The 19,507-nt window shown below is 40.3% G+C and overlaps 1 protein-coding gene across 8 annotated transcripts in view; it reads left to right on the forward strand.

The window, feature by feature from the left end:
• The window catches only part of SMARCC2 (SWI/SNF related BAF chromatin remodeling complex subunit C2), a 35,110-nt gene that overhangs the window by 2,709 nt on the left and 12,894 nt on the right, over positions 1-19,507 (forward strand). For 6 of the 8 annotated variants that reach the window (XM_087710426.1, XM_087710418.1, XM_087710425.1 and 3 more), the window contains exons 2-20: positions 683-802; positions 1,921-2,006; positions 5,701-5,782; positions 5,874-5,966; positions 6,978-7,047; positions 9,057-9,126; positions 9,370-9,445; positions 9,621-9,752; positions 10,220-10,335; positions 10,918-11,042; positions 11,728-11,787; positions 13,521-13,558; positions 15,484-15,614; positions 15,698-15,769; positions 16,655-16,768; positions 17,623-17,776; positions 18,174-18,266; positions 18,767-18,886; positions 18,968-19,030. In XM_087710426.1, the coding sequence (XP_087566552.1) occupies positions 683-802; positions 1,921-2,006; positions 5,701-5,782; positions 5,874-5,966; positions 6,978-7,047; positions 9,057-9,126; positions 9,370-9,445; positions 9,621-9,752; positions 10,220-10,335; positions 10,918-11,042; positions 11,728-11,787; positions 13,521-13,558; positions 15,484-15,614; positions 15,698-15,769; positions 16,655-16,768; positions 17,623-17,776; positions 18,174-18,266; positions 18,767-18,886; positions 18,968-19,030 (1,815 nt within the window). The remainder of the gene's footprint in view (positions 1-682; positions 803-1,920; positions 2,007-5,700; positions 5,783-5,873; positions 5,967-6,977; positions 7,048-9,056; positions 9,127-9,369; positions 9,446-9,620; positions 9,753-10,219; positions 10,336-10,917; positions 11,043-11,727; positions 11,788-13,520; positions 13,559-15,483; positions 15,615-15,697; positions 15,770-16,654; positions 16,769-17,622; positions 17,777-18,173; positions 18,267-18,766; positions 18,887-18,967; positions 19,031-19,507) is intronic. The other 2 variants (XM_087710421.1, XM_087710424.1) reach the window with 1 other exon arrangement.

Here is a 19,507-nt window from a genome sequence, read left to right on the forward strand (position 1 = left end):
ATTGCATCAGTGGCCATTACATCAATGGCAGTAGCCTCACCAGAGCCCAAAATAATGCCCTTTTAAAAAAAGTAATGCTGTATCCCACATAATCTGATGTAAAATTAGTTTCTAGTAAACTGTGGTATATACTATTCGTATTGTAAAAATATGGCCAGTTTAAATTAAATAAAAAATGTAATCAATAAGGTAGTGGGGGTTTTCATTTTTTTTGTTAAAGATACTTATGTTGATAACCAATATCCAGAGTTCTATTGAGAGCTTTAAACATTGTATGGCCTCACTAAGATTTCTTAGAAAGTATACTACACTAAGTGTACTATGACTGCAAATTCTAAAAAGGAAAATTCTGGTGCTTTGTATGTAGAACTAGATCTCTCAAGGAGTACTGTTTCTTCCCAATTTTTAATCCTAGCAGGTGGAATGGGATCTAGTTTTAATGTTTTCCTATATTATCCCAAGTTCCCTTTTCTCTATTTCCTTTCTCTTTTAAGATAAAGAAAAAAAAGTTCTAATCTTATTTTAGATGAAGAGATAACTCACTGTAAGTAATTTCAAGCCAAAATTGAAGGTGGTGGATGCTTTTTTTGCTACTGCTTGGTTGTGACTTAAAAGAGAAGCTACTAGGAAGGGTTGGGTTGGATTTACCTAAAGTCTCAATTCTTTTGTTTCCCCTCCACAGTACATTCAAGCAGAACCCCCTACCAATAAATCATTATCCAACCTAGTGGTACAGCTGTTGCAGTTCCAAGAGGAGGTATTTGGGAAGCATGTCAGCAATGCACCACTCACAAAATTGCCAGTAAGTGCCAAAGTTGTTTTAATTTTTAAGAAAACAATATTCAGTAATTTGGAAGATAATACTTAGCAGAGGAGTGGTCTCTTGGCTAGACTAATAATATAAGACTTCAGTGATCCATTAGAATCTTCAAAATGTAAGAGCTTTATATAAAAAACTTCCTGTAAATAGGAAATAAGTATGGGGGTTGGTGGTGGTATAACAAACCTTTTAAACTGATGCTATAGAGGTGTTTTATATAAGGAAACGTCACCAGACAAAATTTAAAAAAAAACAGAGTTTGAAAATAGAATTTGAAATAGAATCTGAAAAATTCGAGGGTTACATTCTGTATAATTTATGGAACAGCTCTGAGATTTTCTACGTAGCATCAGGGGGATTGCAGACACTAACCGTGTATTTTAATTCTAGTTCTTTGTGGAATAGCATAGTGCATAGCTCCTAAGGCAGGCATAATACATGTTAATGCAGTTATGATACTATTTTTAGAGAAAAATACACTATTACTGTGTTCAGACACAGAACAGAACTGTTTTATATTTTGATCAAGGTTGACAGATTTTTGATGCTAAAAAAATATTTTTGCTGCACTTAGAGTTTGTTTTACATCTTTGCAGTTTAATTTTTAGACTGTTGTGAAAATACTATAGGAAACTAACTTTTCAAGAAGCAACATTTACAGCACAGACCAGATGTCACTTTTGAATCTGAGCTGAACCTTCTCTTCTTTTTTTCCTAGCACATAGTGATTAGCAAAAAGAAAGAAAGGAAAACATTGTGCAAATTCAACTTGCAAAGTGCAAGTTTGTGCAAAGTACAATTGCTTAATTTTTTTAGGCAGAATCAGAGAAGAATCAGAGCCCAGCAATTAAGAAAATAAAATTAATTCTAGACTCCTTGGTTAATGTGGTCCCTGAACATTTTCCTTTCAGTTGTGTTAATTAAGCTTTGGAAAATAAATGCTTCATTTGTTTGAAGAGCAAAAGGCAATAGAAAGGGACAGAAGGGAGGAAAAAGAATGAAAATGTTGAAGAGAGAAAGGGAAAGGAGAATGAAAGGGAACTTTTTGGAACTGACGACGTTGAATTCACTCCTTGTTTTGCTTCCTCTGCCTGTTATAGATTAAATGTTTCTTAGATTTCAAAGCTGGTGGTGCCCTATGTCACATTCTTGCAGCAGCTTATAAATTCAAGAGTGACCAAGGATGGTAAGCCTTCTATTTATTAATCTCATTATGTGTTATGAAATAATAGCAATCTGTGCTTTTATAGAAGACAGTATAATTTCAAGTAAAAATTAATGATATACATGGGAAATTTTAACATTTTAGAAGAGATTCATTGTACCTGTGTTAAGAGTGTCGCTCGCATTATTGTTTTACAAGTTGAGGTAATTGGCATTTTGGGTTGTAATTGAAACCATGTATTTTGTCTACCTAATGACCACTCTTAGATGTCTTCTATTATTTACTTTATAGTATGTCTAACCCATTCCCTTCCCTTGATAGGGCATGTCAAAGTTAATACCCGTGTTTCCCCAAAAATAAGACAGGGTCTTATTTTCTGTTGATCCCTGAAATAAGTGCCTGGCCTTATTTTGGGGGAGGTCTTATTATTTTTGAGGTGCAGGAGGCGGCGAGTGTGGTCATCCATGGCTGCTGCTGTGTTGCAATATTTTTGGGGAGAGCTTATTTTAGCGCATGCGCTCAAAAGCCCGATTAGGCTTATTATCCGGGGAGGTCTTATTTTTGGGGAAACAGGGTAAAAGCCCAGCGTGCAAAATTAAAATAATATTTTTTTAAAAGTCATCAATAAATGACACCCATAGAATTCAACAAATAAACTTAAGTTGAACACACACACACTGAAGTAATATTGCCTTGGTCTGTTTACATAATGTTAGCAAGGATGGGGCTATCCATACCAGTGGGAGAAGGGTATTCCACAAAGCAAAAACTGCCACAGAGAAAGGTTCTGTACCACAGCCCTACAGACCAAGAAATAGACACCATATAGGCTTAAAACTATTTTTCTTAAGATTGATTATATACAGTATGTAGCAGAATTTTGCAAATCTGAATGAGCTTCCCATCCTTCTTTTGTCTTCATGTAAATTTGGGGCCCTGGGGTAGGTCTCTGAGATGCCTTCATAATTTTCCCTCCTTGTTATGGCAATGTTTTACCATAATAGTGGGTCTTCCTTCTCTCTTCCAAGGCCATCTTTACTCTATGTGTGGTTTATACCCCATGAATTTCTTGAGGAAGGGAACCTATGAATTTCTTAAGACCCTGTCTTAATGACTAGATCAGACAGGCAAATTCATTTTTTTACAAAGTGGTGCCTGATGTATTCAGTGTGCTTCACTGAAAGGGGTATAAAAGTAATGACCACCATTTTGAAGTGGAATTGGAAACCAATTGTCAATCAGTGCAGTGACTTCAGGATAAAAGTTACACTGTCCTGGCAAGGTTATTCTGTCAGGAGTCTAGCTGCTTAATTTTGTACAATCGGTAGCTTCAAGGTCACCTTTGGGAGCAGCCCCACATAAAGCATGTTATAGTAGTCCAATTGAGTGATGACCAGGGAATATTACAACAGCATCTTGGTCCAAGTGAGGTTGCAATTGGTGCATTAACTGGAGTCACTAAGTTAAAGCAGGCTGCAGGAGAATATCCAAGTCATAAATTGACCACTGCAAGGGAAGTTTGACTCCCTCAAGAGTGACTAGAGTAGTCAGTATTATTAAATTGTTCAGATATCTGTCGACAAAATTGGCTGGATTAATCTGGGCTTCTTTTGCCCCATTTAGATCCTCTGGGCACTGATTTAGTTCTTTGAGCCATCTTTGGCTTGGCCCAAATATACCTGTATGCATAACTATATATTATTTGCATATTGATGACACTCACCCTGAGCTGCCAAATGACCTCCACCAGTAGTTTCATGTAGATATTAAATAACATGGATGGAAGCACTAAGTTTTGCGGTACTCCATGCTGTAGTCCCCAGGGGTAGGAGTTCTGATTCCCCCAATCATGACCACCGATTAGAACTGAACTCCCACTGAAGTGGGATTGGAACCAGCACAAAGTGTCCCCAACTCTCCACCCTTGCAGGTGATCCAGCAAAGTATCAGGGCCATTGAAGGTGAACAGGAGGTCTAATAGGACCAAGAGTGGTACATGCTCCCCATCTAGCAAATAAAAGTTGTACACCAGATTTTCAGATACTATTTCTGAAATGATCCCATAAGTTTCCTGTTCCAAAGTAAAGACCAAATCAGGTGTTTGCTTCCCCCTGTACGTTAGAGAGACAATTCCCTGTGACAATTCTGTGGAAGCTATGAATTCATGGGTTGCACTGAAATCACCTTTAGGGCATGGAGGTTTTAGTCTTCTAAAACCAAAACCCTTGAGAACTCCTTCAATCCCAACCCCAACAGGAGGTTCAGGAGGTAATTGAGAGCCACAATTAAGCAGTCAATACTTAAGCAACAGCAACTTAGCTTGTGACACAGTGCTTCCTGTCATCACAAGAGTCTCAAAAATTATAGCAACTTTCCTTCTTCCCCAGCTTTAGCATCATAGCTCCTATAAAGCCTAAAATCCAGCCAGTAATAGATGCCAGGTCTATATATTTGAGCAACACCATATCATGGATAGAAGGAATCTTATTTTTTATATTAAGAATAGGAAACCTTTCAATGATTAAGCCTAGTGAAATAAATACACTAAAAAATTAAAACTAATGTGAGAGATAGATTGGGCTGAGAAAAAGTGATTTGTTCAAAATCATCCATTGAAATTTTGGACTTGAACTTCGAACTCTCCAGTACAGTGCTATCTCTACTCTGGCAAATGTATCTTGTTTGAACAGGGTTATTCTTGTGCCATAGGTAGTAATGGGTAGGGAGATTCTATGACTGCTTTGTTTAGGAGAGTACCGTATTTTTTGGAGTATAAGACACACATTAGTTTTTGGGGAGGAAAACAAGAAAAAAAATCCTGCCTCTGCCTAACAGCATCCATGGTATTCATCTGGCTAGTGTCCTTACAGCAAACAGCCAGGTCAGTTTCAGCACGTTATCGCAGCCTGAGTCAGCACAAGCAGCTGATTGACCATTGGATCGGCCTCCCGGAATACCGCCAATCAGCTGTTCCAGGGTGCAGGGAACAGCACATCACTGCCTCTGTGCATCACGTTTTTGGCTTCCATGCATCACATTTTTTGCCTCCACACACTCCATTTTAGACCCATTCAAGGCTGCTGGGATCACCACAGCACATCGCCACCGATCACAACCTCCGCATGTCACGTTTTCGGCCTCCACACACCCCATTTATGGCTGATTTCAGGCAGCACCAGCATCGATTCCCACCACCTGAAACCAGCCAAAAATGCGACACGCGGAGGCCAAAAATGCAACGCTCTGAGATGGCAATTGGTGGTGATGTGTTGTGGCGATCCCACAGGTCTAAACCAGTGTGTGCGGAGGCAGAAAACGCAACGCGCGGAGGCCAAAAACAGCTGAAGGATGGGGACCGGCGGGTGGGTGGGGCTTCGGCCACATTCAGTGTATAAGAGGCACCACATTCAGTGTATAAGAGGCACCTACTTTTAGAGGTAGAAAAAGTGTGCCATACTCTGAAAATTATGGTATTTTATGATACTGGAATTGCCTGATGCACACTTTCATTTGCTTGAGGAAATAGAAAGAACAGTCTTCATGCAGAAGTCAGTCTGTTATCCAGGATGAATCAAGGTCTGTAATAGCAAATTTGCTCTGTGGCTTCAGACATCAGACTTTGCGAAATGCTTCTATCCTGCCTACTTATAAAGTAGGTTTATTTACAAAATACGAATTGTGCTTTTTATTGAAAGCTGTTTTTCTCCCCCAAAAGGCGACGTTTTGATTTCCAGAATCCCTCACGGATGGACCGAAATGTGGAGATGTTCATGACTATTGAAAAATCTCTGGTACAGGTAAAGTGGGCTCTTTTTTTTTTTTTTAACTCAGTAAACTTTTTTTTATCTTAGCACAAAACACTAATTTTGTCTCTTTTTCCTTTCTCAGAACAATTGTCTGTCCCGTCCTAACATTTATCTGCATCCAGATATTGATCCCAAATTGCAAGCCAAGTTGAAAGACATTGTCAAACGACATCAGGTGGGCAAGATATCAGAACAGCTTAATGAGGGGATGGCAGACCCTAACCCTAACCCTTCCATTCCTCTTGTTATACATTGCAACCTTTGCCCAACTCAGCATCTTGCATATACAATGGGGTTTCAAGTCCCCAAATACCAGCCATTTCCTGTTGTTTACAAACATGGAAGAACATGATGTTTCCAATTGTACTTCAAAATAAGAAATAATGCTGACTCAAAGAGTGAGGTACAACTGTTTTGCTGCTGAATCTCTGAAGAGAGCCCTTAATTATTTTTTTCCTTCTGCGACTGAAGCAACAGTTCATCTTATAGTTGCAATTATTCAACATTATTGTATTGCAAAACAGTATATAATTAGCAGCAAAATAGGATGACACCTTAGAAATGAGGTGTTGCCATATGTCAGATACTTTTATAAACTTGCAGTCTGTTAGTTCTTACCTGGCATTTTGATACATAAGTTTGTATATAATTTTGCAGTTTAATTAGCTGAACAACCTCAGAAAGGTACTGGAGCATGCATGCACTGTGTACTCTATTGCATCAGCATGGTTCCTCAGAGGAGTCAGTGACACAAACACTGAACATTCAAGATTGGGAAAGGTATTTAACAGTAAGGGCTGTTCCACCCCATGGAATTGTGCTTGATTAGCTGTTAACAATACAATAGTGTTAATGCTATACATGACTCATAGGCTAAATCAGAGCTGGGCAGTGTTCCATGAGCTAGGTAATGCATAAAAGGGTTCCTGAAGGGATGAATTCTGTCATACTGGTAAATGACAAAGGGTAAAGATTTTCAATCTTTTCTAAGATTTGTTACCTGTTTTATTTAATGGCTTTGCTAACATGCTGGAAAGCAGGGTTGTCACATTTTGGTTGTATGAACTATTCTTCCATACCACGATCAAAAGGAGCATTGAAGGCATTGAGAAATCATTTTCAGCAGCAGGTGTCCCCTATATGGTTTAAATCTTTTATGTTTCCATGACTTTTTTCTTTCTTTTAGGGAACCATAACTGAAGATAAGAGCAATGCCTCCCATATTGCCTTCCCTGTTCCTGGTAGCTTGGAAGAAGGTAAGATTTCACTCTGATTTGGCCAGAGCAATTACAGAGTTTTGAGTTTAAAATATCTTTCTCAGTGGTTATTGGTTGTGCATAGTTTATGAACAGTGGTTGTTTACATACAACTGTGTTTCTCTTTAAACAAAGTAGCACAGAATGTAATACTACAGTAAATCCTCAATTTAACAGACTTTGAGTAGGCAATTTCTTTGAATAATAAAGACTTCACCTCTATTTGATGGATCAAGATTTAAATTGAGGTTTTACAGCAAATCATGCCATTTATACAAGTCATGTAATTATGCAAATGACATACATTGAGGTAGATTATGTACTTGTGGATCAGTGGTGGGTTTCAAAAAATTTTCGAGCCTACTCTGTGGGTGTGGCCTCCTTTGTGGGAGTGGCTTGCCATGTGTTTTCTCTCTCTCTCTCTCTCTCTTTCCTTCCTTTTGTGTCTCTGTCCCTTTTTTCTTTTTTCCTTAATCTCTCTCACTTTTTCTTTCTTTTTTATTTATTTATTTATTTCTTCCTGTGTGTGTGTGTGTGTGTGTGTGTGTGTTGGGTTTCAAAAAAATTTGGAACCTCTTCTGTAGGTGTGGCCTGCTTTCCGGGTCCACTGGTGGAATCTCTTCTAACCGGTTCGGTAGATTTCATGAACCGGTTCTACCGAACTGTTGCAAACTGGTAGGAACCCACCTCTGTTGTGGATTTAATATATATATATCCCTTGCCATAAATAATCTGTTAAATTGAGGGTTTACTGTACTTTTAAAAAAACGTTTTCAAGGATTTTGTTTCTACTGGCTTTGTGGGTAAATAGAATAATTGCAATGAAATAAATCCCCTTTTAAAATAGCAGTGATCTTGAAACACCTGTCCATAAAGATAGGGAGCCTAAATTGTAGAAAAGGAAAGTGAAAAACTTCCATTCTTTTAAAACTCATTTTTCAGTCTTATTATATCTTTAATGTCTAAGATACGTTACAATTTTTTTCTTTCCATATCCCACAATGTACATTTCTCAGAGTATTTTGTTTTTATTGTTGTTGTTTAGCTTTGTCTCCTAATAATTGTTAGCCATGTCTGATTTAAGGACACTGTATTTTTTTCCTGCTGGCTTATATCTTGAATTTACTTCTAGCTTTTATTTACATTTTTTCTTTGGTTCCCTTATTGTTCATGTTCTCTCTTGTCCATATCTGTTTTCTGTAAATGCTATGATGGTATGTGGAATTTCCCTGTGATTTTATCTTTTAAAGGGCTAGTACAGAAAATTTAAACCACCAAATAATAATAGCATACTATATAGAGTGTGCATAGGGAACAACAGCATCATTATAAATATCAGTCAACTGTATGGAGGGAAGATTGTGAAATGCAGTTCTTGATGCTTAAAAATAATTCCTTAATTTTTTATGAGAATTGGTTGTCTTATATTACCTAAAGATATTCTCATAGAAACCTGGCAATCAATAGAGTTGACCTCTTGCCCTGTGTCTATTAAGTGGGCATCTGTAGAAAAATCGTATTTCCAGTTAATTCAAAGACCATTATTTCACCAAATGGTAATTCCTTGCTATTATTTTAATATGCGTTAGAACAGTGATGGCGAACCTTTTAGGCACAGAGTGCCCAAACCAGAAGGTACGCGCACCAGAGCACCAGAAACCTGATGACCAGCGCGCATGTGTGCCTTGGAAACCCAACAACCAGCTGACTGAGCTGGGGCAATGGCACACGTGCCCACAGAGAGCGCTCAAACGTGCCACCTCTGGCACACATGCCATAAGTTCACCATCACGGCATTAGAATATTAGATACAAACAAACACATGGAATCTGAAGATAACTTCTATGCACAATCTGGTTCATAGGGGCATAGTTCTTCATTCTCCTTTTGAAGAATTTGCCCTGTTTCTCTTATGAGAACTTCAGAGCAACTTAATGATACATTTGATACATGTGAAATAAAGTGTCAATTATACTTTGGTAATAATCACTCCTATTTTTTTTTTTTAGAAGAATGGGTTCGTCCAATCATGAAGAGAGACAAACAAGTTCTTCTTCACTGGGGCTACTATCCTGACAGGTTTGCCTCCGTCCTCTATAACTACCTTAGTTTATGAAGAGGAATTCATATGGGTAGTTTTTAGCCACTACTTGTAAATGTAAACTCAATAATGAAAGATTGATTGTGGCGGAGTCTTAATTTTTCCCTTACTGTTATCGTGAAGTAGTATATGTAAATAAATATGAGACTTAACTGATGTGATTGTGGTCTGGGTGAGGTTCTGGAATCGAATCTTTATTCACTATGTGCTTTCTTTTACAGCTATGACACTTGGATTCCAGCCAGTGAAATTGAAGCCCCTGTGGAGGATGCTCCCACACCAGAGAAACCCCGTAAGGTAATGTGATAGGACGGACTTTGGGGTTGGGCCATTGCAGCACTGTCACCGCAGAACTTTAGGATGCTTCTAAAATAACAACTTCCTACTTTTTAATCCAGAAGTGGGAAGTAACTTCTTAGCTTTTTTCAGTTCAAGTCATCTGGGGATGCTCTTCTCTTCTCCTCACCACCAGGTTCACGCAAAGTGGATCCTAGACACAGACTCTTTTAATGAATGGATGAATGAAGAAGACTATGAGGTCAATGATGAGAAGAGCCCTGTCTCCAGGAGGAAGAAAATCTCTGCCAAGACGCTCACTGATGAGGTGTGATTTTTTTTTAACTAAAGCTTTTAGTCCTTATTCTAAAGGTTATTTGGGCTGAATGTTTTAAAAAAGGAAGGGACAAACTCGACCAAAATATTAGTTCTCCCATCTCTGGAATGGGCAAGAGGCAGGGGTTACCATGCTATAAGTACGTATATTGAGACCTTCAGCTGGAACACAGACCAATTCTAATAGATTGTCAAGAACAGTCAGTCTGTTCCAACTGGCTGTTGGGATTTTTACAATAAGTGAGGAATTAGATTGGTCAAACCCAGCAGAGTACTTGTATTTTCTAAATTAATATGTACAGCATTTATCACAGTTAGGCCCTAGCTCTTAAAAAATTGCATTAATTTTCCTTTGGATATTTAAAAAAATGTTCAGTGATGAGCACAAGAGATTATTAATGTGGTGTAAGGAGGCAATTTAAGGCTGCTGGCAAATTGTGTTGACTTCTCTCTTTCCAGGTTAACAGTCCTGATTCAGACCGAAGGGATAAGAAGGGGGGAAATTATAAAAAGCGGAAACGTTCCCCTTCCCCTTCCCCTACTCCAGAAGCAAAGAAGAAAAATGCCAAGAAAGGGTAAGGAGAGGGATATGTTTTTTTCTTGAATACCTGGATATGAAGCAACTCCCTCCAGTTCCTACCATATTTCTTAAAGTGCCTCATTTCTTAAGAAAAAATTAGCTTGTCCACCTGTCCTATTCCTGAGGGCAAACATAGTTTCTTACAACAGGCTAGCTTGGATTACCAAGAATAGAGTATCTTCTTTATTTGAAGTCCTTCCCTTGACCTTCAGGAGCAGTTTTCAACAATATTGCCCATTCTACTCAGTGGATTCACTTCACGAAATCATTCATAGGACATTTTTAATTCAGCTTTCCTTACTTGAAAAGCTACAACAGAATCTATTCTATTGATCAGAAATGATGATGATTTCACTATAGTTTGATGTAATATCCAGGATTGAATAATGCTATTGTATGTCTGCCTTGTGCTTGAGGTTGATTCAGCCTTACATCCTTGCGAGTTGGGTGAAACGAGGACCCAGATTGTTGGGGGCAATAGGCTGACTCTGTAAACTGCTTGGAGGGGGCTGTAAAGCACTGTGAAGCGGTAGGTAAGTCTAAGTGCTATTGCTATGCTATGGCTTCCCACCTGTAGGCCTTCCACACCCTACACCAAATCCAAACGTGGTCACCGCGAGGAAGAACAAGAAGATCTCACAAAAGACATGGATGAACCTTCTCCTGTACCTAATGTTGAAGAGGTCACACTGCCCAAAACAGGTCAGAATTTAAAGCTGTTTATGAATTCCATAACCATATATATTGGAGTTGTTTTGGGGGGCGGTGGCTTCTATCAATTATAGCTCTCTTAAAAACTACCATTGTTGCATCAAGAATATTATTTTTCTTTTAGTCAGTACACCTCTGGTCTTTATAGCGGACAGTGAAAGATGGACAGCCTGTAGTGCATATACTGTACAGTTAATTTACAACAGTGCATTTAGTGGCCATTTGAAGTTAACAATGACACTGGAAAAAAAAGACCTATTCCTCTATTCTTTCACACTTACGACCATTGCAGCATCTCCATGGTCATATGATAAGATTTTTGATTCTTGGCAAAAGAATTATTCATATTTATCATGGTTGCAGTGTCCTAGGGTCACAGGATCGCCTTTTGAGACCTTCTGACAAGCAAACTCAGCAGAGAAGCTAATTTCCCTTAATAACCATATTATTATGTTAACAACAGAAAAATAGAGGCATTAAACCATGTAGAGATTTAAGACAACCAAAACACCCCTTGGACATGTCAAACACTTTCAAATTTTAAATCACCATACTGATGTTACACTTTGCCTTAAGGCCAAACATAAGAAGGAAGTATAACTTCTTGACCCTGCAGTTCGATTCCTGGGGAGATTCTCTGAATAAAATATTCCTTCCTTCCTCTCGTCTTCCATAGTCAACACGAAGAAAGATTCTGAATCTGCTCCTGTCAAAGGTGGTACCATGACTGATTTGGGTAAGGGATACTTTATTTATTTTGTAGCCTTCCTTGTACTGCAAGAACATGCTCTTAGTCTTTGATAGACTAATATTTATGCAATAGGAAGAATAGATTCCTTCTCCCCCTCCAAACGATCAGTTGTGAACAGGTGTCGTCTTATATCGTCTGATACGAACTACCTATAAGATGAAAAAATCAGTCCAGCTTCCTTTAAGCTGTCAGAGCAGAAACACAGATGTTACTTGATATGATACTGGATTTCTGGGATTGGTTTCAATGGGAATTTGCAACTCTTGGTTGATAATGTGGAAAAGCTGGGTATTTAGCACAGGCCCTTTTGTCTATAACTTTTCTAAATATATTTCTGCCCCTCCTTTCTACTTACAGTTTATAATTCAAAGCAACTTAGAGCACTTAAAAATAACAAAGGACGAAACGTAAGAATAAAGCAAGGCAGTTAAAAGGAAGGCAAAATCAAAATCAGATCAACTAAATATAGGAAATGAGAGCCATTTTGGCATAGTGTTATAGGCAGCAGGCTATTCCTGCCTTAAGTATGGTACTAGCATAGGAAGAAGGCAAGGTCAAACAACTTCCCAAAATGTTGGTAAGAATAATTGCATGGGCTGCACATGAATCCAGTATTAATCATTAAGTATTTCTTGAGTGTTAGAATGAACGAACGGGAAGTGTTGAAGTGCTGTACTACGTTTTGTGTGTGTTCCTTGCTGGGATGTAGATTCATCTAAAATTTACTGTTATGTGGGAGAATAACAGATGTTGGAACATTTATTTGGGACAGACTAACTTCTGCATTTTTAAACCAGGCAAAACAAATTCTTAAGGGGGCAGTCACTCTACTTCTTTCAAACACGTTGAGGGGGAGTATGTCTGGAATCATGCCAGCAGGCTGGGCTGCAAATAAAAAAAAAAGTTGAAATGATAAATCTGTATAATTTCAGGAAACCATCAGCGTATATAAGGAAGCCATAGGCTTTTTGGCAAGAATCTAGAAAATCACCTGTGGTTTAAGCCTAAAAGACCTTGAGATGTGTTTTTCTCAATATCATCCTCCCAAGTGGCACAATAAACTTGAAAAGGTCTACAAGAAGGATGTAGAAATAGATTTTAAGGAACATAGCTCTCATTTGTTACTGGGCAGACTTCTTCAATCATTTGTTCATAAGTGTCACTAGGGAATGCTGCTGTATGCCTGTTCAGATGTTTTTATTCTTTTACCTTTGCTAAATACGGCTTCATTCTTGGCAATTCTCCAGATAGCTGTGGAAGAACAAATGGATAATGTAGAGTCATGATAGCGAACATATGGCATGCGTGCCAGAGGTGGTGTGCAGAGCCCTCTGCTGGCATGCATGCCCTCGCCCCAGGTCAGACCTCCGTGGCGTTTGTTTTGTGAGCTTCTGTTTCCCTGCAAACGACGAAACAGAAGCTCATAAAAGAAAAACATCTTACCTCTTGCTGTGCTGCCAGAAAATGTCTTGGGATCCTTTTATTATTACACAGAAATTGAGATGATGTGAGGACAGAAGCAAGTGATGGTGAAACTTAAAATTATTCCAACATATTTAAACCAAGAATGTGGAACTACTTTTTCTTTCAGTGCCACTCATGCACACACACCTTTCACTTTGGGCACGCACGCACACACACGCAGTTTGGGCACTCAGTCTTATCATTGATGTAGAGGTTTCTATTTCTGATTTGGGGTGCTTGCTCTTGTTTTCTAGATGAACCAGAGGATGAGAACATGGAGGCAGCAGGCAAGGTGAATCAGATGCTGCATTCTCTCTATGGCCTCTTGTTATACCTTAAAGAACAGCCCTATCTTCATGCAGGGGCAGGTTGGGAAGGATAAACTGGTGCTAAGGGAACAAAAATGACCATTTACAGGTAGTCCTTGAGTTGCAACGCTAATTGGGACAGGAATTTCCATCTCAGTGAAGTGGTCAGAAAGCACAATGCCACACGGTCGCATTTCTTAGTGATGGAAATCCAATTTCATTGGTCATTAGGAAAGGACCCACCCCAATCCAAGCCATTCCTGGCTTGGTCCCTCCCAGCCTTGAGCCTCAGAAAGGTAAGGGGCTGCCATTTCTGTCTCCTTTTCAACACCCCTCCCCCCACTTGTCTCTCCCTTTATCTTTGCCCTTTTGGCCACCCTGCACAGCAGCACTCCTTAGTAGCAGCAGCCCCAGCGGTGGTTGAAATGGAGCCCTGGGACCTTCAGCAGGCACCATCTCCAAGCCTCTACTTCAACCCTAAGAGCCGAGGTGGCGCAGTGGTTAAATGCAGCACTGCAGGCTACTTCAGCTGACTGCAGTTCTGCAGTTCGGCTGTTCAAATCTCACCGGCTCAGGGTTGACTCAGCCTTCCATCCTTCCGAGGTGGGTAAAATGAGGACCCGGATTGTTGTTGGGGGCAATATGCTGACTCTGTAAACTGCTTAGAGAGGGCTGAAAGCCCTATGAAGCGGTATATAAGTCTAACTGCTATTGCTATTGCTAACCCTAGTGCTGCCACAGCCAAGGAGCATCACCTCAACTCTATTCCCTGGACAGCCACCTTAGCACCATAGTGCAAAGCTCCAGCCACCCTGCTGTGCCTAGCTGACATCTTTCCTCTCCCTGCTGAAAGCACTCACTGCTGGCTGCACCAGGCCTGCTTTTCCAGGCTATCCATGCCATTCTCCAAGCAACACCCACTGTTCTCTAAACAGTGCATGCTGTTCTCGTGATATTTCAGAATACTTCTGAGGCCTTCCAAAGCCATCGCAAAGACAGCACATGCGATCTGGAGGAGAGTGGGTGCGGCTTTCTCATTAGGCTTCAAAAGGCCTCAGAAACGTTTCAGAGGGCTTTCCAATGCATCCTGAGAACGGTGCACGCTATTTGGAGAACGGTGTGAAGTGGCATCAGGAAGAAAGCCTGGCATGGCCAGCAGCAGAGACAGCGACAGTGAAGGTCCACTAAGCATGGCTGTGATGGCTGGGACTTTGAATTGGGGCACCTGGCAGAGATGGAGAGCAATAGGGTGAGAGAGTTGAAGCACTCCTGTGCTTGTAAGTGTGGGTGGGCTGCCAAGTGCCTGGATTTTGATCACCTGACTGTAGGACCATTGCAACCGCTATAACTTTGAGAACGAATATCATTTATTCAGTGCTGCTGTCATTTTGAAGGGTCGCTGAACAAATGATCATTAAATAAGGACTTTCTGTAATCAGTAAAAGATGATTCAACTAGATCTTCTACTCTTTCCCTCCCCTTCTAGCTCCATACACTCCTCTCCTCTCTGCTTTTCTTAGTTTGATCACGATAGAAGTGACCTCAATCCAGTTATATACCCATGCCTCATCATACTGACAATCATTTCCTTGGAGATCTGTAACACCACCCCATAATAACCTTTGTGTCTTTGTGCGCTCATAAGATTTCTTCTCACAATGAGATTTCTATCTCATTGCTTACCCCCCCCCCCCCCCCCCCGTACGCCAGCCTCCCATCATTTCTCGACCTGTATTTGTAATGTATTGGAATTAAGATTTAGACACGGAGAGTTTCGGGTTTGGATTTCTGTGTGGATGAGTTGTTCCAAGATCCCAGCTCCTCCGATTAAAAACTGAAGAGTAGGAGCCACCGTCGTAAGAACGTCACAAGCATGCCCATCGCCTACTGAAGAGAATTCTGGTTTCAGGATGAAGAGGAGAATAATGCTGGGAACAAAGGAGAGCAGACCAAGAACCCTGACCTGCACGAAGACAATGTGACCGAGCAGACCCATCACATTATCATCCCCAGTTATGCAGCCTGGTTTGACTACAACAGGTGCTGGAATGTGAGCTTTTTGTCCCTGAGTTCCCCCAGCCTCCCCACCTGTTCTTAATATTTTTTGTGTGTTTCCTCCACAGTGTCCATGCCATTGAGAGGAGAGCCCTTCCTGAGTTTTTCAACGGCAAGAACAAGTCAAAGACACCAGAAATGTAAGAATGCTCTGATGCGCTCTGGTATCTCTACCAGGATAGCAAATGTTGCAGCATCTTTCTTCTGCCAGGGTGAGAGCCCGAGTGTTCTCACCCAGGCTTCCCCAAAAAGCATGAAGCAGAGTCTTGATCCCGACAAAACCCCTTTTATTAAACAAATGTGAATTCCCCTCATTCAGCAAAGGTAAACCGTCTTTCAAAGGTGAATTTATGACCACAGACCTTATCTAGCTTGGAAAGCTGCCATGTAAATATTTTCCAAATGAGGTGCTGTGCAAGGAAAGATTTGGCACAGAGTCTCTGAGATTCACGGACAGATCTTCGCACTCCTGAAACGAACTAACGAACCAGTGAATGGTTTCCTGCAAAAGCCCACTCCCCTTTCGCTCCTCTTTTATTTCCTATGGGAGGGACCATTCACCGTCCACCTGTGACTTTACTCCCAAGTCGATCCTGATTTCTGAGTTGTTCTTCTGGTAGCTCTGCGCATGTGCACACTGGGAACAGGCTCCAGCAGTTCCTCTGCTTCACTGCAGTCTAGCTCCGAAGGCAGCTGAGAACTGCCAGACGGCCTTGGCCCCATCTCTGCCTTCGATGCAGAGCCCTCGTCCGAGCCTTCCCCAGCCTCTAGGACTGGCCCATGCTCCTCCCCAAACTCCTCACTGTCCGACTCTGCTGCGACATCTGCTGGCTGCTGATGGGCCACAACACTGAGGACATTTTATACCTTCAATGTTGTAGGAGTCCATTCAGATAGGAAAGGTTCTGCACTGGTTTTTAGAGGCGTTTAGTAAGAGGACTAATGGAACTAATCATGTGGGAAGACTTTTACAAAATAAAGTGACTTTGAGTTCTGTTATCTTTTTTGTTTGTTTAATACTCTAGCTACTTGGCTTACCGCAATTTCATGATTGACACATACCGGCTCAATCCTCAGGAATACCTGACTTCTACTGCATGTCGTCGGAACCTGGCTGGTGATGTCTGTGCCATCATGAGGTATGTTATCTGAGCATACAGAAGCCCAGTAATTGTTTGCAGCAGCCCACTTTTATATCACGATCTGGCACATGCAGCTGGATTTTTGATTTTATGTGTTAAGGATCACTTTGCCGTAAGATGGGCTAAATATGATTTCCTGATCTACCGAGAAAGAAATCTTGGATGGTGCATCTTCTTCATCTTAACACAATCCTCATTCTTAATCTGACATAAAATAATTCAGAAGATTTAAAAAAATTAAAATTCAATTGAAACTGGAGACCTAGGACTAAGGGATGAGCAAAAAGAAAAAAAAAATCATGGAACTTTGTTTTTATATATGATTATTGCAGCAAGCTATTATATGCTTGAAAGTAGAAAAGTTCAGTCATGCCCACAAGGCATTGTGGGGATTTGGAGGAATGGTTGGAGAAGATGAACTTGCAGAGACGGCTAAATTAATTTCTTTGCTTAGAGAGAAAACAATATATTTATGGATACCTGGAAACCCCTTACGATTTGTGGTTTTGATATGAAAAAAACAACAGCAGAAAAGAGTGAGCTTTTTTGTAATCCTAGAATAAGAGATAATTTTGTAATTGTGCTTATATTTCCTATAAAGGAAATGGAAAATTTCTCTTTTTTCCCCTTTTTTTCTATCGTTCTGCACTTGCTTCTCTTTTTTCTGCCGCTTTTATTCATGTTAATTTGTTTTAATTTTTTGTTCTTTGTAAGATTTGTAATAAAACTTTATTTTTTTTAAAAAATGTTGTTAGATGGCTGATGAACAGAGTTTAATCTTAATCCATAGTTCTTTTGTCACAGATCTGATTAGAGCTAAAGTTTCCTTTTTTTGTTTTCCTTGGTTGCAGAGTCCATGCCTTCTTAGAACAATGGGGACTCATCAATTACCAAGTAGATGCTGAGAGTCGACCAACGCCGATGGGACCACCACCTACTTCTCATTTCCATGTCCTGGCTGACACTCCTTCAGGATTGGTGCCACTGCAGCCCAAAACACCCCAGGTAGTATCCAGCCACCTGGAGAAGAAATTTAAATACATGTCATTTTTTAAAATTTATCTGTATTTTTAGAATTTCCTTAGCTATAATTAAGAACAAATGGCCCGCAAAGCATGTTAAAAGAAATGTATGGACCTCCGCTGAGAATATATCGACATTTAAAACATCTGATAAAAATAAACCAGAAGCTATATATTAAATGAGAAAAACCAAAGGGGAAAAAATCCTTCAGAAAAATAAATTTCTAAAAGTTTCTAAGGAAGTATCCGAAGGAATTTTCCATCCTAGAGGAAATCACGTGTTTGTGCATGCTGGACATCTTAATAACTTTGCTTTCCCCGATTAAAATATTAATATAAATGGGAGAGGGCAACAGGACAGAATTTTGCTTACGCTTCAGGGTCGTCAGAGTGATAGCGATACCAAGACTGGACGAAAGGGCAAAGAGATTGAAGATCTTGTCACAGAGACAGTGAAAGGGAAACCGGAGCTGGTAAGAGAATTCCCAGTGGAGGCTGGTGTTTGTGTGAGTCCAGAGAGGAATGACACCTGGATACTTTTCCTCTGGAAAACTGTGGAACTCTGTGCAGCCAGAAACCAAGCAAGGTCAATCTGCTTGAATTTTTAAGAATGAGCAGGAATGGAATTGTCCCATCTCTCTCTCCCTTTATAGTTTGTTGCCTGTAATTCCCTGATAGGCTGCCCCGCTGTATGTTCATTGTTGCAAACCCAGGAAGACTTGTAATGGGTCACTGAAGACCCAAATAAGAGAAATGCTGTCATGGATGAAAAGCTAGAAATCCCAATGTGCCTGGGTGGGCCTAAGATTGACTATTATACTGTGCTGTAGCTTGGCCCCACCAAATGAGAGCTAGAGGTGGATGCCTGCTTGTTCTCCTTATAGGTGGTAGTGATCTTTCAAATAGCACTTCAGAGGTCTTGAGAGTCGGGCTTTCTTTACATCACATGAAGCTTGTTCATCTCTCTTCAAAGCAAACCACAGCTTCCCAGCAGATGTTAAACTTCCCAGACAAGAGCAAGGAGAAGCCACCGGATATGCAAAACTTTGGACTCCGCACTGACATGTACACCAAGAAGAATGTTCCTTCTAAGGTAAAAGAGGAAAGGCAGTGGATGTTCTCACACATCTGTCCAGGGACAGGTCAGTTTTAACTCACAAGTATCTTCCTACAGAGCAAAGCTGCTGCCAGCGCTACTCGCGAGTGGACAGAACAGGAGACCCTGTTGCTGCTAGAGGTGAGCGAATGGAAGCCCATCCCCAAATTGCCCATAAAAATGTGCTTCTGACAAGTGCTCCTAAGCTTTCTCTAAGCACCCTTTCTTCTCTTCATTTTGTTTCCAAATCTTCAGCTTGTTTTCATTCTTGGCAGCTAAAGTATATTGGGCATTGACTTCTTATTTTCTTGGGTGGAAATAGTCATTTTAAAATTTGATGAGTAAATTGATACATTTTTGTTCTCTCTAAGCGTTGCCCTTATCTTGGGATGATGATATTTTAGTTCTCTTATTTCTTTTATGGGTTTATTCCAGGAGTCTCCAAACTCGGCAATTTTAAGTCTTAGCTATGCTGGCTGGGGAATTCTGGGAGTTGAAGTCCACATGTCTTAAAGTTGCCAGGTTTGGAGGCCTCTGGTTCATTCCATGACTTTCAGAAGATTTAAAGACATGAAGGAGCCATTGCATGTAAAGGAGAAAGCCTGAATTGTTCAAAAA

The sequence above is a fragment of the Thamnophis sirtalis genome, unplaced genomic scaffold (genome assembly GCF_051295495.1).
Source record: "Thamnophis sirtalis isolate CommonGarterSnake01/CBP01778 unplaced genomic scaffold, rThaSir2_p1.2 scaffold_3, whole genome shotgun sequence".
Lineage (NCBI taxonomy): Eukaryota > Metazoa > Chordata > Lepidosauria > Squamata > Natricidae > Thamnophis > Thamnophis sirtalis.